Source organism: Dermacentor variabilis, chromosome 2, assembly GCF_050947875.1.
Source record: "Dermacentor variabilis isolate Ectoservices chromosome 2, ASM5094787v1, whole genome shotgun sequence".
NCBI lineage: Eukaryota > Metazoa > Arthropoda > Arachnida > Ixodida > Ixodidae > Dermacentor > Dermacentor variabilis.
The window spans coordinates 91,918,865-91,946,695 of NC_134569.1; the positions used below are offsets into that span (position 1 = coordinate 91,918,865).

The following is a 27,831-nucleotide window of genomic DNA, read 5'->3' on the forward strand; positions in this document are numbered from 1 at the left end:
TAGAATCAGGCAAATACTGCCTGATCAGGAGTGTGTTTTGGAGTTTTTTCTGCACTTTGTTTAATTCAACCTGCCGGATAATTCGATCAACTTTGTCGGTTCCGTCAAGGTTGTATTAACGCAAGTAGGCTGTAGTAAGAAAGTGTGAAAACAAGATGGTAGATATAGGACATCGCTTTGTCTGCCTAAAACCTCAAAGGAGTGCGAAAGTTGAATGTTTGTCTCCTGTCTGTCATCTTAATTGCAAAGGTTACCAAATTACGTTTTCTATATTTTTTATGGCATCGCTGTAGCTTACGCTGTGGCAGTGGATATGTGAACTACTTATCTGACTGCAATGCAATTTTAAGTTTGCTCTTCTTAGTGCTATTTAGATCCTTCCAATCTTTGCCATAAATCTATCTTTACCAGAAGAAGAGAGAACTAAATTTTATGAAAGAATACTGCTGCACTATATCTTCAAGTGATGCTACCATCCTTTGAGTGCACTTCAACATGGCCAAGAGCCAAAGAATTTGCAGGGATAACATGGGACAAAAACTTCTTCAGGGCACAGTTCTTTTCCTTTAAAGCATGCAATTCACAATGTGGGCTTACATCCAAACACTTAAGTAGGATAGGGACAGTATTTGTTCAGGATTCCACACCAATTAGTGAAAAGATAGATTAACAAGCGGAAAGCACATCCCAATACTTACCCTAAACTTCTGCTCAGCAATCTCGCGAGCCTTCTTCGGGTTCATCTGCTTTTTCAGCATGGCCTCTTCCTGCTCCCTCAGTCGCATGGCTTCGATAATGTGCTGATGCTGATTGCATGAAAAGGAACGGTCTAGCTTGTAAGCAAATGATGCCTTACAAGCATACAAGGAGCCACCGCATGAACAATAAAGGCATCACATCTACACAGAGAGTCATGAATAAATTCCCACTTTATCTGACCTATGTCATCTTTGCTTTTGCAAACAATTCCCTCAGCTTGCTATTTTCAACCCCGTCTCTTCCGTGCCCCCGTCTCTTCTGTGCCCCAGTCCCTGCCGTGCCCCATCTCTGCCGTGCCTCGTTCCTTCAGTGCCTCCATCTCTTCAAACAATTCACTTTTTGCCCAATGAATAAACAAGCTCAGGTTTGTTACTGATACTGTTTCACAATAATGCAGCATTAGAGTGGGAACTGCAACTAGTACAAGCCAATCAGGAATGTGATTGTGAAAATACGTGGCAACCACATTTTACCCTCAATGCGATGTTTACCCCACCCAGGATAATCGAAACCAGTAGTCCCCACAGATTAACAGTCACTCAGGCTAACAGAAATCAATGGGACAAAGCACCAGAAAAAGGGAAAAATAAGCATAGGTACAATTCTGTGTATACCACCATGGCTGACTCACAGTAGAAAGACAGGTCAGGAAGTGGTATTCAAGCATCCTGTCATTGATAAGTACAGTCCAACTTCATAACATTCCGAAAAATATTCACATGTGCATCAGTTTTGCATGGCCTCCAAGCCTTGTACACCATAACCTCAAAGGTCATGCTTTCAATGTATTGTTATAAGACAAGCTGAAGCTTAATATGCAATGGAAAAGCCAAGTTTGTTCTACTGCACAGGCAATGATACCACCCCTACATGCTGGAAAGAATTGGTAATGGAATGTCCAGGGTATGTTGGACACCACCTATGTAGGTTACTGTGCGCCAGCAGTTTTTCCATGTAAGAAGTGTCATCTGTTCAGCCTCAAGTACAGTCTTGAGCATCGCTGCCCAACTTACGACTTCACTGGACACTCCAGTGCCACATTATTGTGAAGTGGAGTGCGTAGCTCAACAACACTCCACATAACAACAGCATCACTCATGCAGTGTTCATAAATAAGCATTCATTTGCAATAGTAAGTGTTCTGCTCCTCTTTACCTCTATCTTCATCCTCTGGTAGTTCTTCTGAGCTATGATCCTACGGACAAATGCCTGGATCTTGATCACAGCAGCATGTTTCTTTTGGTACTCGCGCCGGGCCACAAAGCCTCTGCAGAGGGCCTGTTTGGCAGAGGTGAAATTTATGTGAAACTGTAAGAAAGCACTGTAAAAACCTGTTGCGGTCGCTTAGTGGCTATGGTGTTGGGCTACTAAGCAAGAGGGTGCGGGATCGAATCCAGGCCTAGGCGGCCACATTATGATGGGGGCAAAATGCGAAAACACCTGTGTACTTAGATCCAGGTGCACGTTAAAGAACCCCAGGTGGCCCAAATTTCTGGAGTTCCCTGGTATGGCATGCTTCATAATCAGATTGTGGTTATGGCACGTAAAGCTCCCTTAATTTAATTTAATTTTTTTAGCACTGTAAAAGAAACTCAGAAGCTATGCAAGATGTTCTGTACACTATATTACCCAAAATTCAAGTTTCTCGGTCTGTGTATTTACACAGAAGGAGCTTCAGCATAATGGAATGATCAGCATAATGGAACGATCAGCAAAATGAACACTCATGCTCGTGCCTTCCATTAACATGAGCACTGCATACATGTGCACCGTAATAAATGTATGCACTGCAGATCAGTGAATTACCATAGACAAGTTCCCAGTAAAGTATTTAAAGACATACGATCAATTTTGAGATTCCTTGTGCCAGAACCCCAATTTGATTATGAGGCATGCTCTAATGGGGGACTCTGGCTTGATTTTACCTATCTGAGGTTCTTTTAACGTGCACTTAATGCACAGTACACGAGCGCTCTTGCATTTTGCCCCCCGCGGCAGCCAGGACTGAACTCGATACCTCGAACTTAGCATCATAATGCCATAGCTGCTGAGCTACCGCAGAGGGTTTAAAGACACGGAGAAACACAAGGCAATTTAATCAATGGTAGCGAAAAGTGCTGGAACAGCATCAAAGTGATTGTAGTGTACAAAAAGCAGCTCGCTGCACAAGTGAATGTGTAATATGGCAACGAGGCACTGTAAAAAGCTAACACAAAAGCAGCTAGTTTTTCACCTGCATTGACACTGCTCACCTTTCACCATATTATGACAAAAAGCATATTGCAATTTGACGATACCTGATGCCAAGAAATGTAAAAGGTAAATAGACTACCAAAATAGAAGGGAGACTAAAGTCAAATTCCTTATAATTAAGTCACATCCAGCTTGAAAATACCTTTGTTATGTCTGATATTTGTTACACATTGGTATCAGGGAAAAACACATGTAGCATATAGAGAATAGACAAATTATAAAGCAAGTCACTGGAGTTGAGAATTTCTGCACTATAAGTGGCACAGCACTACAACTAAAACATTTTTCAAAGGCTGTAGATGTAAAGAACGTGTAGACCAAGCAGGCGCGATTGTCCGGCAATCGAACCATATGACCGGGATGTACCCTCACTTTCGTTGGCAAAGTGGATCCTCCATTTTCAAAGAGCCGTACAGCCACTGCAAATAAGTCCGTTGATTCTGCACCAAACCGCAACTTTGGCAGACAGCACTGGTTAGGCCTAGCTGGTTGGTTTGTTGGGCAGCATGCCGTCACAGGAAGCTTGCTCTCGACATATGTTTGCACTCGTAGATGAATACATGCTGGCCTGGCACGAGATTGCGCACACAGGCTGCACTGACAGCAGCACGCATGAAGTGAAGTTCGCTGACAATAAGGTGGTAACTACCGTGAATGTGCATTGCAAAAGTTTGTATGTGCACGTACAGGTAGGAATGGTGAAAGCTCACGTGTGGACAGTGTTCCAACTGATGAACTTGTGGAATTTGCAGAACACAGTTTCAACTGACAGCATCGTGGAGTCGTGGTAGCACATGCAATTTCTGCACTTCCAGACGATGTGCATTGAAATGGTTTAACCTGCCGTTACAGGTTAAAAGTTGGGTTAAAGTGGTGGCGGGTTAAACGCGGAAAGATACATTTTTTTTTCCTCCGTTCCTTGTTTGTTCGCTCGCTTCGCGTCTCCTCCTCCTCATCCGCATCGCCCTCGTCACTCTCCCCTCGGCCGGCACACCTTATTGAGAAGTGTGCTCACTGCCTTGCCTGCCTGCAGGATTTACCGGCGACCGCATTATAACCAGCATTTTGTCTTGCACAGCTGCACTATGTGGTGTCTCACAAACAATCACAAGGGCATTTATTGCATCTTCCTTTCACTAACGCCTGCTAGCCGAATTACTGTCCACAAAACATGCCAATGGGCGCGTGACAAATCGAGTAAGTCCGACTCGCTGCGACCGGATAGCGAGCGAATAGACCTGCTCCCATGCTGGACACCAACGCCTCATCGTTTGCGTGTACGGTCACGCGAATGGTAGCGCATTCAAACAATCATGTTCAGCCATTCTGGTGTTCTGCTCCTAGGCCTCGTGAGACGGTCTCGCAGAAGCATAGATCAGTGCACGCGCAGAATGTCCATGCTGCTTGGCAACACTCAGCCAAAAAAGAAAAGCCAACTCCCTGTCACGTTCGACTAATGCCACCTAATGGTGGCACTACCAGCGCAGCACTCGCACCATCTCTCATAATAAGCTGCAACCACACCAACTGCCACCACTGCTTAGCTACGGGGAGAAGCTGGGTTACAGGAGACACAAGAGCCATGCGGGGAAAACAACATCAGGGGACGCGTGAGAGTAGAGCATCCCCACAACTATAACTGGTATGCTATTACATTGAGTTCTATGGGAAGGTAAATGGGAATGATGAAAAAATGCGTTATATCCGACTCTGTGCTATAAGCAGTTATGTTATAAGCGGTATGAGCTCTTTCTCTCTCTCTCTGTGCATGTGTGCGTGTGTCCAATAATTCATCATATTGAGGTTTGACTTACTGTAAATATTACAGGTTTCACACCTAACATACAAAACAATTATTTCTTGTTCTTTTTGTTTCTCCCATCAGAATATCATTTCCTACATAAGCATCACATATGAAGTCTGCAGTTCGTTTCAATGCAACATAATCAATTTTCACTCTACAGAAAGCTATAGAAGGCCATAATCAGTCTTTTCCACAACTAAATTTTGCTAGATGTCACACACAAATAGCTTGCTTCCCAGAGTGGCCCATGATACTACAGTGAAAGGTTGCTCACGCTACCTGGAGAGTAACAATGTGTCCCCGCAGATGCTTGAAGCGGTGCGAGAGGATACGAGACCGAATCAGGGCTTGTAGCCGTTGGTAGCCTGTCCTCATCTGCAATGGGAACAATTGAGACCAACCAGTTACTTGGCTTTTCAAATCAGAAACAGGCCAATACAACTGAATAGGCATAATCAAGAGCACACTCCTTTTTGTTACATGTGAAACTGACACAGTGCATTATAACCGAGAATTAACCCTCTGAGAGTGAGGCACTTGAATATACAGTGCCGCAAACAAGTCCCGAATGTTCAATTCCTTATATTTACTGTGTTGTCTGTATGCTTGAAAAACATGCCAATTTTTAAACTCTCAGTTGCCCAGCAAGTGCTGCCACCCTGTCTGCTCACAAGGAATTTCTTCTTTTTTTTTTTTGCGCCATAGTCTTTTGGTTTTCATTCTATGGCTTATTAAAGCCATTGCGTCAGAAACTGCTCACACATCCGCACATGTGTGGGCATGAAGCAATTACTTTTGCTTCCCTCTCGTGGACTGTTTCCATTTGTTGCGCTCGCAAAAACTGATGTCTATTTGATTTCTAATCTCTCAAAGGGTTACCGCTAGATGCTCACTTGTTAGCTGCTCACAGGGGTGCGATTACACCTGTTCACAGGTGGGCACTGGTATAGACAAACAATGCCACCGTATGTGAACGATGCTGCCATGCCTACATTTCCTTTGTTGAGAGTCACAAAAGCTGATTGCTCCTCATTGGCGATGGGATAAAGGATGACAGCAAGTTTTTCACTCGTGGTTTTTCCCATGAGCACACAACCATGGAGTTTTCTTGTGTGCGCCCACATACACAGTTCGATTACGCTATGGATGAGCGTGCTGGTTACTCTGCTGCAAGTGACTCGAGCAACAAGTCCTCTTATGCGGACTACTGTCCTAATGCCGAATAGGAATCAGAGTCATTGGATGGCAGCTCTTCAGACGAGGAACTTCAGATGAGACAGTCTTTATGCAAGCCCACCTGCATTCATGAATAAACAATGAATGTATACCTACACAAAAGATTTTGTTGTGACTTTATGATCACTAAAAAATTGCAGTACATTTTTTTCGAAATAGTTCACTCCAAAGATTTACATCTGCAATAAAAAATCAACCCTGGGGGGTCACATTTGGCGAGAAAAATTTACCCTCAAAGGGTTTCTGGTTAAGTGTAAGGGTCGAAATGCAAATTAAGGCATCTCCATCTATGCTATTGAACATTCATCCTCAGTTAGGTTACCTTTCATTACGTTTCATCCTCAGTTAGGTTGTTTGCTGACGACTGCGTCATCTACTGCAATATTAAATGTTTCGATGATCATCTTACTCTCTAAAATGACCTTGGAACTAACCTATAGATGGTGTGTAACTTGGCAGATGTCCCTTAACGCCTCCAAATGCAAGTTAATCTCGTTTAGTTGAAAGCGCACTAACTCGGTGTTCCACTATTCGATTAATAATACCGTAGTTTCAGCTGCTCCATCATACAAATATCTCGGTGTTTATCTTTCATTGGACTTATTCTGGACAATGCATGTAGCAACTGTCTCATCCAAAGCTTCTCAATCTCTCGGCTGCCTGCGCAAAAACTTCTAATGTACGAAAACTACCATACCTTACTTATGTTCACCCACAACTAGAATACGCTTCATCCACATGGTCACCATATCAAGATTATCTAATCTGTGCATTGGAAGCCGTTCAGAATGGGGCAGCCAGATTCATCTCTGGCAACTACGACTATCATTCGAGCATTACCCAAATAAAACAAGACCTTGCATTTCAGTCATTAGAAGATCACTGCATCATTGCTCTTTTATGTCTGTTTCACAAGTACATTTATAGTAATAACTTTCACTGTTTGCCGCTTCATGCTCCTGTGCGCACATCTCGTTGGATTCACAACGCACTTAGTTTCATGCGCATTCATGGTCAAACACAGGCATTTAACTCGTCACCCCTACCAAGAGCTATTGCACATCAGAACAGTCTCCCGGATCACACTGCATCCATCTCTTATCGTGAAACATTCCGTGATAACCTGAATTCGTTGCGTATCAATACTGTACAACGACGTTGCACTTTGCTATTTTTGTCATGTAATTACTGTTGCCCCCCTTACTCAATGCCCTTCAATGAGCCTGTAAGGTAATGTGAATAAAATTTTTAAAAAATATCAAAGTCCTGCCAGATTCTTTTTTTTTTTAACATGATGGGATAGTCTATGGCACATTTGGTTGGTTGCTTTTGAGTGCTCAAGACATCTCTCGCGGCATGATTACACTAGGCCGGTAGAAAGTGAGTGCTAGGAACATTTGTCTGGTCCACGCTCCAGATTGGAGCAGTTGGAGATCGATATGCCACGCTAAAGATCACAGCACTTGGAGGCGCTCTCGCCTCGATGCTAGGGGCACAGCCAATATCCAGTGTAGTTCTGGTAACGTTGCTGGTGCGGAGTCTGCCGCAGCAGTAGGTAGGCATGCAGGCGCCTTGTTTGTCTACAGCGATGACAGCGATGTGTTTCCATTTCCAGCCTTCAAGTACCCTGGTGAGCTTTACAACAGTTTTCAATAAATATTTGCACGACAAGTGCTTAGATAGTGATGGCAGCAATGGGTGTTTCTGTGCAAAGACCGTGCTTTTGCAAAAGCAACAGAATAACTTTTAATCATGTGCTCCTTTCTAGTGATAAGAAAGCATGACTTAAAAAATCTGATTGAAAGTGGCACACGACAGCCCATGAAACAAATGTCTCAAACAAAGAATTTCGTCCAGCTTCTCATTAAAACTGTTTTTTTGCTGTGTGGTGCGAAAACAGCAATGTAAATGAGAGTTACAAAGAACAGAGGGGGTGAAGAGGAAGACAGAAATGATACTGTGCAGCAGAATACGAATCAGCTCCTTCATGCATACCGCCACGAAGCGCTTTCGCTGCAGGTAGGCCCGGAAGCACCGCTGAATGATCAGCGTGCTCTGGCGCATCTTGAGGAAACGACGTCGGTAGTACCAGCCACGAATGGCCTTCTGCAGAATCAGGATCTTGCGCGTCAGCACGCGGTCCCTCTCTTGCTCCAGAAACAGGTCATGTGCATCCTACAGGTGAAGTGGTCCAGAAAATTACTTGTACAATGTGGAACCATAGGACAAAGGGCAGATTGTACGAATAGGCAGCACTGCGTGTCGTCCACTCTGCCTCAAAAATAAGTAGGCAACTTTGAGGTTAAGAAGAATGTGCTAATGCGACCGTAAGCTACATATAGGCATGTGATTTTCAGTCATGCAGCTCGCCACGCACATAGGAAAAAAAAAAATTAATAAGATTCTCCTGCTTACCCTAGCTTAATGCAAAAAAGTTCTGGTCCTGCACTGCTATATTACATGAAATGAAACTCTGTGTTGAGTAACGATCAATACTAATAACATAAACATGTTTGCATAGCACTTCAATCAGCATACAGAATTGGTGCTGCAGCAGGCACACTACCAATATGCAAAATAGTGCATTATGGAAAGCAAACTACCAAGCATGTGCAGAAGTATTGCTTTGTTTGTGTAGCCAGTCTGTTTTTTCTACCACGCAGCTAAGGCTTCCACTACTTCAAAACACAAGTACTACCACTAATGCATGAAAATTTTTTTTTTCCCCTCTAACCAACTTCTAGCCACAAACCTAAAGCCACACTGTTTCCAAAACCAGGTGGTGGGGAGAGGGAATCAAGCACAAAGTCTGTCCCATTGCTCGCCCAGTAATTCTGTTTACCAGATCTTATTACACTGTGCTTGAAGACAGACAGATTAGAATAAGCATAAATATAATTTGTATCCTTCATATACTGAACCAATAAGAGTTCAAATACTTCATGCAACATTTCGGAGTGTCCTGGCTTAGCTATAAGAAATGCAGAACAATCAGAATTTATCTCTTCAATTTCTCTAGCTTCTCAACATGCACAAATTACCATTCAAAGCAGATCAGGGAACTACAGATGCTTAAAAAATAATGCATGATAAAAAAAAATCGTTTGATTGAGCTGGTACCACTTCCAAAATTAAAGTTAGTCAGAATTAGCAAAGATAGATTATGTTTTGAGACAAATTGTATTGAATGTGTTTCCTTCTGCTTGGGATGATCACGAAGTATATTCACACGTTAAACTGCATTTTGTGGCTTGTATTTCTAACTAACATGTCACTAACCAGGCCATGCAGGTGTATTGTAGCAATAACGGACCAACAGACTACAAGCACCATGCATGAAGCATCTAATTATTTCACTACTGCCTACTAAAAAATGTTCTCTAGCGTAGAACTCTGTATCCATGCTCCATACACAAAAAAGCTCACTTGATCTGGATGTGGTGAAAATTTTGCAGGTTATTATTCTGGAAAAAAATTGACACAAATATGATCTGTTTGCAATGAATTCTGCTGATGTAATTTGATGCTATAAACAGCAGGGTGAGAACTGAGCTCTATATCAGTAATTGTTATAACAAGATGCAGCAAAGATTTGTGGTGATGCCAACAGTGCATGCAAAATGTGGAGAGAAAAAACAGATATTCTTTTGAAAGTGTTGGTTAGCCAATCGACAATACCAAGTAGAATAAAGCAATGCAGTATTGCTGTGCTTGCTACATGCGAAAATCAAATTTACTTTTACCACAAAAAAAAACAAAAAAAACACACAAGCTATATTTATATGTTCAAGGAAGGTTGTTCAAGGAAGGTTGAACATAGGAAAACAAAATTACTCCAATAAGCAGCTCTGTGCTCATAACAATGAAGTACAGAGGCAAAAACAATGAAACTATTGATAATTAACGAGGTATCTGATCTATATTCTTCTTATATATCTTTTTCCGGAGAAATGGGAAGGAGCGGGGTGGAGATGTGTGCAAATATCTCATTTCAAACATTTTCCAGTTCCACATAGATAAAAATAAAGCCTAAAAGCTATGTCACTCTGTAGGTTCGGTCAACTTCTATTGGGTGGGAATTATTTGTTGGGCTAGCTGGTCTTGCATTGCTGACAAGGAAAATTAGCGCAAACAAAAAGACAATGAGTGACGTTGTCTTATTATTTGCAGTAATTTTTCTCATCAGCAATTGTATCAGGTGGTTCTGCAATTCACCTTCTGATGTCAGAGCTAACAATTGCTGCACCACTCTTGAAGCTAACCCAAAACCAAATTTTAGCAAGGGCTGAGATGGCACCCAACAAGCATTGCAAGTTTTCTTGCATTTTCCACAAGAAACTAGAAAGAGTTAGTTCTGTGCAGTGCTCAAAATTGTAATGGTCGAAAATTAATCATTTAACCCAATTATGTTATCAGAACTTAGCCAACTATGAATCTTCTTAGCTTTCGAAATTTGAATGTGTGGCTTCACTAGGACCAACTTCCATCAAATGAGAAAGTAATCAGCCCTGTCAATGGGCATTTTACATTACTTGAAAGAAAGTTAATTTTCTGAGCAAACAAATGCTGTTGAAAGTGATAACTGGGTTGAGCAGTAAAGCCTCTTACTTTTTTAAAAAAAGAAGAAAGGTGTTCACCATGGTTTCTTTTAATCATAATTATCAGGTTACTTAGATAGTTAAGGTACACTTAACAGCAATTTGAACGGAGATAATGAACTCTAACCTTGAGGAAGACCTTGGTCTTTCCCATCTGGTAGTCAGCCTTGCCAAGTACAGCAGCTGTGATTCGAGCCGTGGCAGCACGGCAGTCAACCTTGTGCACAGGGCCAACACCAGGGATGAGAAAACGGTACCGCTCGACAAACTCCCGGAATGTGTGCCGGATAGGGTAGCCTGCCCGCCGGATGCGAATAGTCTCCATCATGCCCGAGTAGCGCAGCTGCTTGCAGCACAGCTCCCGGTCAAACATCTGCGTTGATATAGGAGACAATTTTATTGGCAATCACAGTTTTAAAACAGCACAGCAACTCTTCACAAACAAGTGCAACAGTAGAAGTTACACAGCCATAATACATGATGCTGCATACACCATCATTCAGTGCTTTCTTTGGCTCATTGTGTTCATGCTTATGCTGGTCTTCTCTAAAATTTTACATGAAACCGTTGCTTGACCCAGCAGCTCCAATCAAAATGCAGCCCTTGAGAGAGAGGGGTGGGGGAAGAATAAATGAAAGGCAGGGAGGTTAACCAGGTCTCAGGCCAGTTGCCTATCCTGTACTGGGGGAAGAGGCAGCACTCAAATGTAGCAATTAATGGCTGACTGCCAATGCAAGGCTCAGTATGCCTGTATCCAACAACCATTTTCTCCTTGTCATTGTAAAACATGTTAAACAAAAGGTATAGCCACTCAAGAAGTTTATGAAATGTTGAAGCAATAAAGTTAAAAAAGAGATACCAGTGCCTTGGTGCGGAGGTTGGAATCGAGAGATGCACAGCATAGCTTGTACACACGCTTGCAGTGCACCCACTGATTTCTGGCTCCAGCTTTAGGTTGTAAGAAACTCTGGCTAAACTTTCCTTGACAAGCTGCACAGAACATCTGGGCAAGGAATTAATTTTGTATCCAGCTTGCATTGAGCAAACACCTATTTTCTCTAAATAATTGAGAAATTTCTTTATTGAATAAATTTTGGAGTGCTTCAAAGCTCATTGCTTGTAATGCTTTGCATAATTTTACACACTTCACGTAATAGTTCACATAATGTGAGATCCATGAAACATGCAATCCACACAATCCGTGAGGCAAAAAAAAATGATAGACAAATGCAAGCTAGGAATTCAGGAGAAGCTCATCCCATAAAAGCTGCTATGCTGGCTGTCCACCCCTCAGCACTTCAAAAATATAGTTGCCATATGGTTCAAACAGGCCTTAAGAGGAAGCAAGAAATAGGCTGTGCTCAAGTACCATTAACAAACAGCTGGCAGTGGCAGGGATGAGGACAGCTAAGAGAACAAACACATGCACAAACAGCAACATAGGAAAATAAGCAGAGCAGCAAGGATAAGCATTAGCTGAACTATGCAACATCGAATAGAACAAGAATCATCCTAGCCAGTCACGAGGCTTCTTGGTACTATTCATGCAGAACCACCTTTCCTATGTGCAAGGCTCAACACAATGCGGAGGAAGAAAAGCAAGAATAAACAAACTTCAATGTTTGGTACATGTATATAAATTACCTCAGAGGAGTGTTAACTACTGCGCTCTTTGCATACAACCGACTATAAGCATTTACAGACTCTTTCAGAGACATTTCCTCATTCAACCAGGTGTGCACTGGAATGAAAGCGCTAAAGAACCGAACAAAAGTTTAACGGTACAATGAGCTGATGCACTTCCCTACCTGAAAACTGTATGTATAATGTGATAAGCTCGCTGCAAATGAGCTTGCTGAAGATGAAGTCATCACAGTGCAGCATCACACAAGAGATAATAGAACTTAAATATGTGTCGCTCACCATAGGCTTCTTGTTCTCATTAGGCTTGATGCACCTGATGAAGAAAGGGTGGCACTGGCTTAACGCTTTCATCAGAGAGTCAAGGGACCTCTTGAACTGGGCACTCAATGTTGGCGTCTTCTTACGAGTGTCTGTTCCCTGCAAGGCATACACCAAAGCCAGAATATTAGCTCTCGCATAAAATATTTTTTTTAAAAAGTGGGGTTTTATGTGTCAAAACCACGATCTGATTGTGAGGCACGCTATAGTAGGGGACTACGGATTAATTTTGACCACCTGGGGTTCTTCAATGTGCACCTAAGTCTAAATGCCCACGGGTGTTTTTGCATTTCACCCCCATCGAAATGCAGCCGCCGTGGCCGGGATTTGATCCCACAACCTCGTGCTTAGCAGCACAACACCAAAGCCACTAAGCAACCACAGCAGGTGAGCTCCCGCATCCACACAAAAGGCCAGTGTATGCACTAGTTGTGTAATGTCATTTCTGTTTCTATGCAAATTTTTTACTTTTTCACTGGCCACAATAGTCAACAATTTTTCCGAGATAGTTCTCCAAGATCCGAAGCTCTCAGAGAACTTCTTACAGTCAAAATATTTATGCTGCTAAAAACAGAAATAAAGAAGAAATTACAAATATTTGAATGTCATAACTTATAAACTCATCATTGCCTCTGTTGGAGTGCCCAGCATAAAAAGTTTGCAAGCAATACCACGCTAAGGAGAACAGCAAGCTGGGCAAGGTGGTTTTGATTCATGTTGGAAGGACAAAAAATTAACAAAATTTACAAAATTTGATTCATGTTGAAGAACATAAAAACCTAAATCTCGCTGGTGCTGGGACCATTTTTCAATGGATTTTTCAATGGATAGACATGTACCCCGGCCCGGCACTCGGCTACACATAGGGCTCTCGCTTCGAAAAGGGGCCCTATAGAGATTTCTGGGCGTTGTCTATGGGCACTCCTTGTCCAACCACAGATGGTATTCTGGTAGAGCATCTGCCATGGCGGTAATAGGCAGACTTGAGCTGCCATCGGGTACCTACAAATAAAATAGGTACAAGCGCACTCCTGGCCTGATGCTTAACGATTACGGAACTTCAATGCTTAAAAATGGATGTTTCTCCCCAAAACGAGGGCAACCCCACCTAATAGATGCTTTAGGATGACACGTGGAAAATTCCTGCCATGGGAATGACCCAGATCCCCAGCACAAAAGACCCAGAACAAGTTGCGTGCCCTTCTTCTAGTTATTGTGCTATCCTCCAAACACAAATAAAATGCTGCATATCTATATCCCGTTCCATTACATATCTGACACTGAAGCAGAACATGTTTGCATACCATGCCAATATCGTTGACAAAGAGGTTCTGAAGAAACTTGTTGTTGCTGACTTGTATTAACTGGATCAGGTCGGCACTGAATGTGTCCCGATTCTTCTCCAAGAAGTTTCGGGCATCATAAAAGACCACGCCTGCAAAATGGCTCAAGCCAAATGCCGTGTTGATGTCAGACTTGGGCTTCAGGTAGTTCTTGTTAGTTCCATGCATCTTGTGCAGCTTGTTTAGTAGTGTCTGATCGGTGCCCTGCATTGTGTAATGGAACAGGAAATGTGGAGTACGACAGAAAGCAAAGAATGAAGTGCACGCCGCAACACTCAAGGAGCTCGCAATGCAAGCTGCATACATTAAAAAAATTGGTTAAGTACTTTGTTAGACTTCGATATCTAGAGCAAGTTATTTCAAGAACTCTGAGCTTTTATTCATTCATCTCAAGTGAACTGTGTTACCGCTTCCAAGTGTGAATGCTTTGGAAGATGCTATGCACCACTGTTCAGCGTGAACGGTGAACCAGTACAGCTTATGCCTTTGTGGCCACCCATCTTTAATTCTACTGTGGCAGACACGCACTACAGAAAGTGACCCAAAGGTTTTATCAAAGAAATTTTTTCAACTCAACATTGAAGTGTTATACAAAAAGAAATGAAAGAACATGTTTTATGTGCCCCTAAATATGTACAGTAAGGTTCACTATTAAAAGGAACACCTACCTGATTACAAAGCCAAAATGCAACAAAAACATCTACTTTAACTGGAGAAAAAAAAACCTTGCCTGATCAGATGCATTAGGCTGGCGTATATGTCCTAAAAAATTGTCTGCATGCCTTCACGTTAAGAATCAGCTGTAATTGGTAGCCAAATATAAACTGGGTGTTCTCATTAACATTGCACTGTGCTATACATTGATACATGTTATCACATCAACAACGACTGTTCTGATTAGGTTGTGAGACATCTACTTCCTGACCTTGGGAAACTTGCTCTCCTCATCAATCAGTGCCATGATGTTCATGGGCTTGACGGCTATTAGGTCCAGGCAGTCCTGGTTGTCCACGAACTCAATGTGCTGCCAGTTGATGCACTCAAGGTTGTACTCCTCCTGCTCTAGCTTGAAGATGTGCCGCACAAAGAACTGCTGCAGGTTTTCATTGGCGTAATTGATGCAGAATTGCTCAAAGCTGCAAAGGAAAGGCACATGGACAGAATATTGGGCGAGATCGTACTGGTTCACGGTTACTAGCAGTACAGAACAAGGACATTGAAGACTCAAACAGAACAGCCAGCAAAGTTCAGTGTTCATCCGGCTAGAAAAGCATCCATGCTGCTTCGTTACCCTGTTGGTTCATGGAATAAAATAAGGGTGTCCTGTTTGAATGCTATACATCAGCAACTGTAAATGATACACAAAGCTGTAGGTATGCTCTATAACTATGACATGAACGCATATATGTGCTAAAATGAGGTTTACTGTTCGGAACAGGCAGCTTGAGCAGTTATGTTGGGCAGCGGTCTTAACCATAACTTCAACGTCGTCATGCGTGAAGCCCTCACAATGTTGCTGCTGTTGGTAGTGTGCATCATCTTCAGTTGGTGGTGTTCGTCTTCTTCATCACAGCGCATATGACTTGCTTAATTCAGTTAGTCAGGTTACATTATTAGAGCACTCCATAACATTTTGCACAACACATTAGTACTTGCACAGCAGTATAGTTAATTTATAATGACTGTTACTAAACAAGAAAATTCCATTTAACAGCAAACTATAGATACCTTTGAAATGACATTAAAACTGCTGGCCAGGAGTTTATGGACTTGTATAAGGCCTATACCTTTCTCCGACACTCTCGAAAAGGCATGGTGCAAGAAAAGTGGACAGTTCAACACGGCTCACTTTATCATTTTCAGCATGGTCCAGAGTGGCCAGTTCAACATGACTCGCATTATCATTTTCAGCATGATCTTACACTTCATGGTTTAAGAGAGTGGTTTAAAGAAACTAGACAAAAAAATTTCAACCTCATTTAAGCATAGATAAGCAATGACAAAAGGGTTATGTCTGGCCAAGCAGTACTGGAGAAATGCACCAAAGCACTACAGGAATGACTGCTTCATAGCAAACTGTGCTAGCACAGAGGCTACAAGAATCAAGGAGCCGATTTCCTTTACTTTATTTCCTTTATGTTGGTGAAAAAAAAAACACAAAGAAGAAAAAGTTTGAGTGCAACACTGAAACATGGACGGATCACTCTATGGTTCCAAGAAAATAGCACGACAAAGGCTTCGTAATTTATTACTAGCAAATTCCTCAGCTCACCTGTTGACAGCAAAGTTCTCAAATCCAAAGATGTCGAGCACACCTATGGATGTTCGGTAATGACCTGCAGCTGACTTTGGCTTGTGGATTGCCGAGTTTATCTTATTCACAATCCAGATGAACATGCGGCCGTAGATTCCCTTGACAAATGCATCACGCACATCCCTGGACTGGTCCACACTCATCGTTGAGACTACAGTGTCCCCATGTGCAAAAATGGTGCGAGTCGTCAGAGCATCCATTAGGTGCTGCTGATTGACCTATTCAAGAAGGAACAACAAGAATAATTTCACTTAGTCTTACTGTTGACGAAATGAAACAATTTATTGCCCTCTCATGGTCAGTTTACCTTAAGAGAACTCCCCAAGGTTTCTCACTATCATAAAACAAATTTAAAAAAAAACACACAGTAATTGTATATCAAAAAAGCTCTTTCAAAAAAAAAAAATTCAAATGAGAAGACAATGTGCCTACTTGCAGAGAAGACAGCTTCTGTTACACTTTCCATGCACTTGACAACTCAAATAGCAAGTAATAGTATACCTATTGACGAATGCTGAATTCTGGTGATCAGTTCAGAAGGGCAAACATTTGTAACATGCAATTAAGTGGACACAGAGGTACACATTTCTCAATAAGCTAAGCACCGCATTTTGAACGAATTGGCCATAAGTTGGCACACCAAAACAATGCTTACCTCAAGCAGCTTTGCAGCACTTTGGACACTCCCAGCGCCAATGATCTCCACAGCATCAAGATTATCGATTAGGCGGGCTGAAATGATTGAAATTTGAAAACTGGTGAATCCCCTTCATATTGCGTTTCCTATGTTCAGTAATGTTATATGCGACTGTTCGCGCACTTACGTTTGTATTTGATGTTGCCAAGATGTAGCACAATGCCTAATATCTTGAGAATGTCCCAAATTTCGTGGTCTGAAAACATTAGCACCTTCATGGCTGAACGAATGTCGGCAAATTCAGCTGCGTCATCCCTGCCTTCACAAGTGATGCTCCCTCCCTGTATAAAATGAAAATTCAGAGGTGAGGTTATACAAAAGTTTGTTTCAAGTTTCTGAAATTATCTTGCAGCTATAGGAGTCTTGGTGAACAAAGATAAGGAAATGTCATTCACTCTAAAATGTTCATCTCCTGTAGCCAAAGATTTCGTACCTGAGTCAAATAATAGTATTTTGAGGCATCTTGAAGCTCGAGTTTTGCCTTGTCTTCTTTACTCAACCCTGACAACATGCAGTAGAATATGTGGTAATTTCTTTCATATTGTGCCTGGAAGAAAAAAGAAAAGTACAAGAAAGAAATTTAACAGACTCAGTTCTGCATGTCTCAAAATGGGTACCTTGAAGCTTTGCAAGATGCTAACAAATTCTCTTCACCAGTGTCCCAATCATGCCGTGAACAGGTATAGCGGAACAAGTCATTAAAAATATGGCGTTAAACAAAAATCATGCACATTATATATGTACTAGTGTAATTGTGTCATATAATGTCATCGAGTGCTAACATTACAGCCATTAGCAGTGAAACTGCCCCAAGTCAAGCAATGACACTTACTTGGCTCACGATCCGAGACTTTTCAAGCAGGTACTGTTCAATTTTGGCCCCTTCAATAATACCCTGCTTGTTGAAGTGAATATCAATGTATTTTCCAAACCTACTGGAGTTATCATTTCGGATAGTCTTCGCATTCCCAAATGCTGAAAGAAAAAGCAACACAGGAAATGTAAAAATGTCTTGATTTACGGGTACTTGTTTCTAGTGCTTGCACAAAAGCACAAGTCACAAGTTCTGCTACTCCTTTTATTGATGAATTTCATTCAGTTTCGACTCGTGTTTTATGAACTTGACAGTGATAGAGAAAGAGCAGAGAGGCAAGGATGAGGATAAGCCAGAGGAAATGCCAGTTGGCTACCCTGCACGAGGGGAGAAACAGATGAGGGGATTGAGAGAAGAAAGGAGTAGGCAAAGAAGGCAATGAGGCAGATGTACAAGGAAATGTTCAACACATAAAAGTGTGAGTTGCAGCCTTACATTAACAATGCAGAAGTGCGCAATTACATACTTCTGTGACATTTCTAAAGAATGAATGAATTCATAAAAGTGCGAAGCCACCCAATGCACATTGCTGTACCTTAATGTATGACTTCTATGAAATACAATACAGTCAAACGCCTTTATAATGAAGCCCTTGGAACTTTCAAAATCCTTTGTTACACAGGCCACTCTGTTTAATGTTAAGATCAGGTGCCGTACCGCTCTCAGTAAAGCAGGATAAGCACCTTCATCAAAATAAAACCTTCATTTATCATGAATTCAAGAGATAGTTTGTGAAAGAAGTTGCAAATCTTTTTATGCACACTTCCTGCAAACGAAAGTGTGAGTGCAGCCAACTTTTTGTCATCAAGGTTCACGCTTGCTCCGTGACGAAACGCGGGAGTGATGCAAGGTACGCCTGCAGACCATCGAATGCCAGAGTTGCCACCATTGTCATCAAAAATTTTTTTTTCATCTTCAGGCTCTTCATCACTGTTGCCTTTGTCGACCTTTGCCTCTTTCCCGTCCTTTTTGGCTTCGACAACATAGTTGGTCATCACTTTCAAGCGACTCATGTCGTCGTCATTCTTGTCGTATTCGTCAGTTGTCACACCCACTGCTGGGTTGTAACAAGTGGCGTATTAGTTGAGCTGAGTGCCTCCTGGAGCTGTGCAGTGAGACTAAAATACTGCCTGTGACTGGCCCAGTTGTCAAGCCTGTCACTAGTTCTTGTGCTGACTGCAACTCATTGGCGGCTGCATAGAGCAGTGGTGGCACTGCTACATGCGTTCTTTGCAAGGCAACAAATGAGCTATCGGGGCACCTCAATTACTTTGCTGAAGAGGCATTCAATATACACATGAAAGAGTCCGAGGAATTCGGCTGGGACACACAGAATCCTTTGTTGTACCGATAATTTCATAGTTGTGCCATTGGGTGTAGAGGCACTCAACTGTAATTAATGTCAGCTATTTACTATTAATAGTAATGCCTAATGTGTTATATAAATGTATGCAAGTTCCACAAAATTCAATAACAGATGTCTGTTATTACTGATAGTACTGGACTAATGCCATTTACATTGACAATAGGGTGCAATGAACTGCCACATAATGTATCACAACAAGTACTAACACTAACGGATGTCATCATTATTGTCAACAATATCAGAAGTAAAATACGGCCACACGCACTTTATCAATCTGCGACAGACATTATCCAGGCAGAATGAGATGAGCAACAATGACAATGTCCCTTACCTTCCAAAATGGGATTAGCTTCCAGGATTTGCTGTTCTATCCATGAGTGCTGGCCACTAATAGCTGCCAAGTATTGGAGGATCAATTTCGTGCTTTCTGTCTTGCCTGCTCCACTCTCGCCACTGGGTAAAAAAAATAATAAACAAACAAACAAGTGTGAAAAGATGCCAATCACACTGCCACTGGGTTCTTGACAAATGATTTTACTTAGAGTGCACATCAAACAGCGATCCAATAAAACTCCTAGTGAGGGAAATTGAACACGGCCCTAATTTGCCACCATAACAAAGGCTTCCATTGACATTTGCATGCATTGTGCCATGGTACGACAACAATGAACTGCATTTATGTATTGATGTGTGCATGTCATCATTTGTAATTTTGGAAGCCAATTAGGAAGGTGTCAAAGGCATCTCAGGGATGTGTGGAGGATTCTTTGACAGAGTATGGTACTGATTATTATGAAAACAAGCTTCTTAGTTTCTTGCATGATGCTACTGTAAGCACTCCATGCATACCTTGATGCGTGTTGCACCAAGAACGAAACTAATACCGTATTTCCTGGACTATATTCTGCCCCCTGTGTATAGTCTGCAGGGGCTAATTTTGGATTAAAAAAAAAAATTCTTAGATAGTCTGCAACTGCCATACAGTCCACAGGGCTAAACCTAGACAGAAATTGGGTGTTTTAGCCTGTCTGCAACCAGCAAGCAGACGGTAAGCAAACATTTTATTGTTAACCAGCAAAAGCCTGGGTCTTTCATTAGGCAGTATGGAGGAGTCAATACTAAAAGCTGTAAAAAAAATCATTTTTGTTGGGGCTGCCAGAAGAAAACAAGTCAAGCATGTCGGATTCGACGAACGGCTTCCCATTATCTTCGTCGCCTTCAGAATTTTATGCTCTTGCATACGGTCGACTACACTGAGCTTCAACAATTCCATGATGGTGGAGCATTCGCTTCCAATTGTAATAGTGCTTTATATTTTACGGCACATATTTCATACACCCTAACAATATCATGAGCTGCCAGATTGAGCTGGAAATATTGCTCGTGCACAGCGACGACCATTGTGGAGCTGGTTTTGCAATGTGGTTTTGCAGGGGAAGGTTCACAGGCACAGTCTGGCTTCGTTATCTTCAAGCATGCCTCCTATCTTAAAAAAAAATAAAATCATGCATAGTCCACACCCACAGACAGCCTTCACCCCCAAAAATTTCAACTTTCAAACTTGTAGAGTTCGTTGAATACAATCTGAAAAATATGGTAAATAGGCATGTTCAATGAGTGAAATTCCTGAATCGGGGCAAATAAAAATATCTGAGAAAGATGCCCTTTAAATACTGGATCGAATAGTGAATATTTCTTCACTTATAAACAGAGTAATAAATAAATGTTTCATGAAGTAAATATGGTTTAAAAATATGCTTATTTACGTTACATATGTAATGCCATTCACAACTGGATGTCCACTGAGCAGCTTGTAAATGAGAGTACGAGTGGAAAGTCATCGTATCTGGTGCACCACGACAATGACACTAATAAAGCAAAGAAACAGCACATCGTCAGTTGCATGTGGCATGTTGTATTTGCTTAAGGATGTAAGTGTAATACTAAAGCACTGCACACTGGTTCAAAGAGATACAAATGTGTGTGAGACAGGTCAATAAAAATATTGCATCGCCTAAATTGAGACAAACTTGTAGGAACCTCAAAAGCGAGGTGCATTTACTGAATGACTGAAAATCACCATGGAAGAAGTCGGCAGTCCCCAGTGATGGAAGTGGCAGTTAGACTTTTTGAAGCAGTTTTAGAAAAATCGCAGTTCAGAGCAGAAATATATGCTTTTGGAGCAGAAAGATTTGCTGTTTGCTGCAAGGAAACATTGTTTTGGAGCACTAGCATGCTGCTCTGGTGCAAAGAGGAAGCTCTGCGTGCAGTTAACCAGAAAAACACGCTGTATGAATTAGTACTTTAAGAAAAATTGTATTTATTGTGCATATAATAAGGTGCAACTTTTTTTTCTTAAACTTGCTGCTCCATTTTCTGACCATTATATAAAAAGATGAAGATAAATGCATGTTTAACCTGAATTCATAGCTGAGTCTGCATTTCAATGAAGAGTTCATTCCTTCCAAGCTGCCATTGGCTTCGTTATCCTCTTTCATCTGCTATACATTTCACCTGTTAAAGCATTTCATCTGCTAAACTCATGTCTGCAGGTTGATACATACAGCCGCCCAATTCAAGGATCACAGGCATAGACCATAGATGGAAGAGCGTGTGTGCTGTGTAGCTTGTGCATCCGTGTCTACTTCCTTGCCTGTTATCGCATTTTGTTCCCCATGTCCGGGCTGCCTATTTGTAATAAAATGTGCCGTACGCAAAGGCACGTCGAGCAGCTGTGCCCTCACAATAGAGCAATACCATCATTACTGAAAATAACTATCTTTAAGCTACACACCGCAGATGTAAAACACTTATCAAAGGCATGTAGATACCACTAATGAACCATGAAGCGACTGCAGATACACAGCATTTGTAGCAAGAAACCACGTGCCACAGAAGTGCACACAGTGACACATAGGCATCAATAAATGAAGAAAAAAAAAGAGGTGCAGTTCAGCTAACAAGCCAAAGTATCTGTCCTATTGCAATATGTCCATCACTGCTTCATTTTTCGCACTTGCTCTGATTATTCAACTTCCCCATGGGACTATTGTGTTTTGTATATACACTGGAGCAATCCAGAAAGAGGGGGGGGGGAGGCGGGGTCTCGAACAGTGCCTGAGATATGCTCATATACTTCACTTCAGCGCCAACAAAGTTGAACATTTATTTTTTGTCTGCTTGAATATTCCGAGCATGTGTGTGTCAGCGCACATGTCATGAAATGGATACAAAAACAACGATTTGGCACAGCATTTAGCAGCATTACCTTCACAACGCAGTTTGGTGCAATTGGCACAGCCCTTCCATCATCAAGTCCCAAGCATTCCCTTAGGAACTGGCACCTCAGTGCAGCAACCATGGTACTTGAACAGCAATATCATTAATAAACATCCCTACTTGCATTAGTTTTTCTCCTTACATTCAAATAGAAATGAATGTTCAAAAATGTTGAATGGCGAATTCTTGAACCAAATAGCAAGGTCTATTTGATTTGTATGTAACATTATGAATATTTGCACACTCCTAATAACAAAACAGTATGGTAATCACACATATTAAAGCAAAATAAGCAGATATCAATCTGCTTCTTGTGTGATAAACACACCTGATGATGACACACTGGTTGACATGAAACCTCTTCATGTTTGTGTAGGCATTGTCACCAATGGCAAAGATGTGAGGAGGCAACTCTCCAATCTTCTTGTCTTTGTACAGCTTGATCTGCTCTGCTGTGTAGATGGGCAGAATCTGGTAGGGATTCACTGCAACCAAGATGGATCCTGTGTAAGTCTGCAAAAAGAAAACGATAGAGAGAAGAGACAAAGAGAGATCAACTTATGTTGGCACTATGAAAAATTAATCAGTGCATAGCAACTATGCACCATTCTCCTGCAAAAGATTGCACACCGAAAAGTCGAAAGGGTAGCCACGGAAATGAAAAATGAAAATGTGATTATGTATTCGAAACCAATACAAACAAACCACACAGTAGGCTGCAGGTTTTTCATTTACGCATAAAGAATGTTAATTTGTTACAAGAGGAGCTGCTCTGTAGATTTGTGCTGTGTAGTTGACTTGTAAGTGGTGAATTTCGTGGGCTAAGAACTCTGTCAAAGTCAACCATAGCAGAAGCAAGAGAACAGAAAATCATATGTGCAATCATCCTTAGCAAGCATTTGGTTACAGGACAGAATTTCAAAAACACAAATGTAGTCAATGTAGAGGGTTACAAAGGCCTGGTTGCAGGCACATAATGAATAGCAGTAGTTTGAGCAGTGATGCTAAATTTTGGGCAGCTAGCCAATTATGTACAAGTTCCCTATGAACACAGGTCAATTGCTGGTCCATCATTGGCGAAGTTGTTGGAGCAAAGGCTTGCTAAGCAATTATTTAGTTTGAGCGAGTTGGTGTTGATTCAAGGTATTAAATCTTTCACGACCTAAAAAAAGATATACAGGCTCCCCTAATTTCTTTCAATTCAGTGACAGTTTTGAAGTTTTACAGTTGTTCCCTATAGATTTGCAGTGGGAATAGATAAAATCAAAATGCACCAACCCCCACCCTGCCCCATTACGATCCTATGCAATGTTGAGCCAATCTCGTTTAACGTCCTCAATTTTTTACGATGTCCGCAAATGTTCTGAAAATGTTGTCCCGACCCCTTGTTAAAATCTTGTTTAATTTACACCTTCCGTTGACTGGCCCTTCATTGCACGTAAGCCCATGTGGTCCTGCCACCTGTGTCTAGTGAAAATTGTAGCAACCCTATAGAGCACAAACCAAACAAAAAGCAAGTCAATCTCTGCTAATGCTTTTTAACTTAAAAGGGCTTGACTCATTCTTGACTGAAAGGGCTGACATAATTCTTGACTTGGTCACCCAACTATTCTCTATTTATCATTGTAACTTAGTGTAGAGGGATCGATATGGTTATAGATACACACACACAAGCACATACTTGCGTGAGTGCGAAATAGAGGGAAAGAGGAAAAAAAAAAGCTAGGCACCCAGCGCGCACTCTAACCCGAAATTTTCATTTATAATCACTGCTTCTAAGCTTGCACCAATTTAGCCCCACCCACCCATAGAGGCCGCCATTTTGGCACGGCTTGTGGGACATCAAGAAGTGGGGTGTGCCACTACTGCGTCGTCTGCTACAAAGCATTCTGAAACCACATGTGCACCGTGCCAGGCTCTCCTCACTCCGCAAGCTCTGGCAGCCAATGCAGCAGGAGCGTTGCCATTGGTTTGCACCTACTATTCCTTCACTCTCGCAATAAAAAACAACACAAACCAGAGAATGCTTGCAGAAACCATCTGAGCTGACCACCGAGACACATTGACCACGCAGAATGCATTTTATTTCGTCACACATCATTGCTGCCCGACTGCTGTACATTTTAACTGCAACATAAAAAAACTAAATACAAGGTCCTTACCACACCGAATGTGCTCAAATTTTGACGAATTGCTGCAGGACACTCGAAAATATAGAGTCATCGCCCCTTGAAGTGTGCTGGTACTACATGAATTTAGCCACAAGGATGTGTCTGACACCGTTTGTGGCTTACTTCAAGCTACAAAATGTTTGCCATGTTAATTTCTACTTTCTTTGCTACCCCCATTATATTTCATAATTCTTTTTGGTCAGAATAGTTCACTGAAACTTATTACAAAGGTTGGTTTGGCGTGCACCTGTAGTCATGGGGCTTCAGTGCTAAGGCACAGCTGGTGGGGACTTGCAAAAGCAAACGCACTTCCTAGTTCATAACTGCTGTTGAAGCAAAAACAATAATAGAAAATATAAAAAAGAAAAGACGGGAGAGACAGACACGAATACCACGGGGCTGGAATTGTTCCCTCTTCTTTCCTCGTAACCACGCGGGGAGAGAGAGAGAGAAACGGAAACCACATGCGGAAAGACTCCAACGGCATATGCAAATGAACAAAACGGCTAGTACTCGTGCGCTAGCGGATCGAGGCACGCGCAGTGTCGAACAGCTTTGCGCGCGTGTCGGAGGTTTAACGCGTTTGTTTTGTTTACGCTGTAAGGACTAGCGCGCGAATGGGCAGTCCGTGCGGCTCGTGCGCTGTCGAAGCGCGTTGGCAGAACTCCCAAGGTCGCGCAAACCGCCAGATAACGGCCCGACCATTCGTAAGCGTTTGTCCATTCTGCATATCCGCATCGCCAACAAACGCGTGATGCAGTCGTGCGCGGCGAGCGAAAGAAAAATCGTTTCAAGGTCTGCCCATGGTGTGCCGTTTAAGCGCCGTTTTCAAACTGCTGGGAAATGGGCAAATGTCTGCCCATGTAAAGGAGGCGGGCGCGGCGAATTAAGATAACATCGAAACACTCCGCCGTGCCGCCTGCCGCCGTCGTCGTCGCTGGTGCAATTTCGTTAGGCTTAGCAGCAGCGAGAGCCGTTAACTGCATAGGAGTGACGAGCTCGCTTAAATTATAATAGTTTCAGCAGACGAAAGCTATGCAGCCTACAGCACCAACAGCTGCCGGTCAATCGACGGAAAAAAATCAGTGGACGGAACCGACGTGGGCCGATGTAGATCACCACGGTTTGACAAAATTTTCCTTAAAATGCGTCCTTCGATTGTAGCTTTTTGAGAAAATAGGGAAAGAAGTAAAGGTGAAGCGTGTACTTGTTCATCTTTCTCCGGTCACTCGCTTTTCACAAATGTTAAACGTCACCGCTCGGCGCAGGACGCGCCTGCACGTATCGGAAGTTTCGCGAATGTTATCGATGGCTCCGTCCGTTGTCACCGAACATTGCGTAATACACAGTAGAACTAGACTTTATAGCAGAACATTGGGCACACAATGACTAGAATCGCACGTGCTTGCACAGAATGGCCGGATTCATCGGCACGTGTGTCCATTCCGCTCTCAAGAACAGGCGCAGAGGCTACACTTCGCTCTATGGCACATGACTGTAGTATGCATGGTACAGTAGTAGTAATTAGTTGTTGATCTTAAATAAAATGAAATAAATGAAAGTAAGGAAATTACCGCTGAGCTGAACGGCGGACAGCAGTGGGGATGGGGGGAGGAAAGGGACAGAGAGAGATATATATACCATATATATAGGACGAAATAAACTACTTACCATAATGCACAATGTTCTAAAAATAAACAAATAAAAGCTACTATGTCAACACGAGAAGCCAACTGCAGCCGGGTTAAGAGACCCAACGCCCTTGTGAAACTCAACGAGTTTCACTGACAGCCGCCTATACTATGGTCCCTATCAGTGGCGTAGCCAGAAATTTCGTTCGGGGGGGGGGGGCGTTCGGGGGGGGGGGACATTGTAGCTCGGTCTCCTCAAGCTTTAGAACTATATTAGGGACTTCTTACGGAGTCGCACGTACACGCTACGAGTAGGCGACATCACCTCACAACAGTATCCCCATCCGCAGAGAGGTATCCCGCAGGGTTCCGTGTTCTCGCCCACTCTCTTTAATCTTGCCATGTGCGTAGTCCATAGAGCGCTACGAGACATCCCCGACATCAAGTATGCGATCTACGCAGATGATATCACCATCTGGATCAACACGGGTTCGCCAGGGCATATCCAAGAAACTCTCCAACAGGCTATGAACAGAGTGCATGAGGCTGCTCAAACTATTGGCCTTAGATGTGCGCCGGAAAAATCTGAGTTGCTACTGGTCCATCACAAAAGATGGAGACCGCCCACCATACAAATTGTAAACGAAAGCGTGCCGATTTCCCAACCAAAATGTATTAAGGTACTCGGTCTCCATATCCAGAAAGATGGAGGTCCCGCTGCGACGGTGCATCACCTGCTCAGACAAGGAGAACAGGTGCTGCACATGATGCGTAGGGTCTCCAACCGAGCAAATGGAGTGAAAGAGGCGGATATGCTTCAACTAAGAAACGCACTAATTATGTCGCGCCTGCGCTATCACCTGCCCTATACCAATCTCCGCAAGCAAGATATCAATCGCCTTGATGCGCTCGTCAGGAAGGCGACAAAGCTGGCCATCGGCATCCCGTTTAGTGCCAGCACTAAGCTCCTACTTGACATCGGTTGCCATAACACGGTGGAGGAACTAGTCAGCATTCATCGTCGTTCCCAAGAACTGCGTTTGCAGCGCACGTGTCAAGGTACGCACATCCTCCACAGCATCGGCCATCATTCTGAAGCTGCGCCCCTTCTGAACACGCGCCCACTACCCCCGAAACAACGCGAACTTCTAACTATAGCTCCACTGCCGCGCCACATGAATCCAGAACGAGGCAAGGAGAGGCGACGACAGCGAGTTGCCTACTTCAAGAGGTACACGGCAAGACACCCTGACGGCATATACTTGTACGCTGATGCTAGCGTTGGTGCACGGGGCTCCGCTATAGCAGTCGTGAATAACAACCTCCAAACTCTACATACTGAGTTACTCCCAGAGACAGATCCGACCTTAGCGGAACTGACAGCCATCGCAACTGCGATCAAACACATGCCCCTTAGTAACTCACCCTACCCAAGAATCATATTTACCGACTCCATGGCGGCTTGCAGGAAATTGTTGCACAACGATCTCCCTGCCCACACTTCGACATTTATTCAAGAGCACCTTCAGGGTCCTCTGGAAATC

At 42.6% G+C, this 27,831-nt stretch overlaps 1 protein-coding gene across 2 annotated transcripts in view; it reads right to left on the minus strand.

The window, feature by feature from the left end:
* The window catches only part of ck (unconventional myosin-VIIa ck), a 197,795-nt gene that overhangs the window by 56,048 nt on the left and 113,916 nt on the right, over positions 1–27,831 (minus strand). For both annotated transcript variants that reach the window (XM_075681294.1, XM_075681293.1), the window contains exons 5-19: positions 22,814–22,998; positions 19,538–19,659; positions 17,799–17,941; positions 17,400–17,513; positions 17,094–17,247; positions 16,925–17,001; positions 16,228–16,487; positions 14,881–15,091; positions 13,917–14,159; positions 12,574–12,711; positions 10,778–11,023; positions 8,048–8,227; positions 5,096–5,191; positions 1,915–2,037; positions 699–806 (exon numbers count right to left, since the gene is read on the minus strand). In XM_075681294.1, the coding sequence (XP_075537409.1) occupies positions 699–806; positions 1,915–2,037; positions 5,096–5,191; positions 8,048–8,227; positions 10,778–11,023; positions 12,574–12,711; positions 13,917–14,159; positions 14,881–15,091; positions 16,228–16,487; positions 16,925–17,001; positions 17,094–17,247; positions 17,400–17,513; positions 17,799–17,941; positions 19,538–19,659; positions 22,814–22,998 (2,400 nt within the window). The remainder of the gene's footprint in view (positions 1–698; positions 807–1,914; positions 2,038–5,095; positions 5,192–8,047; positions 8,228–10,777; positions 11,024–12,573; positions 12,712–13,916; positions 14,160–14,880; positions 15,092–16,227; positions 16,488–16,924; positions 17,002–17,093; positions 17,248–17,399; positions 17,514–17,798; positions 17,942–19,537; positions 19,660–22,813; positions 22,999–27,831) is intronic.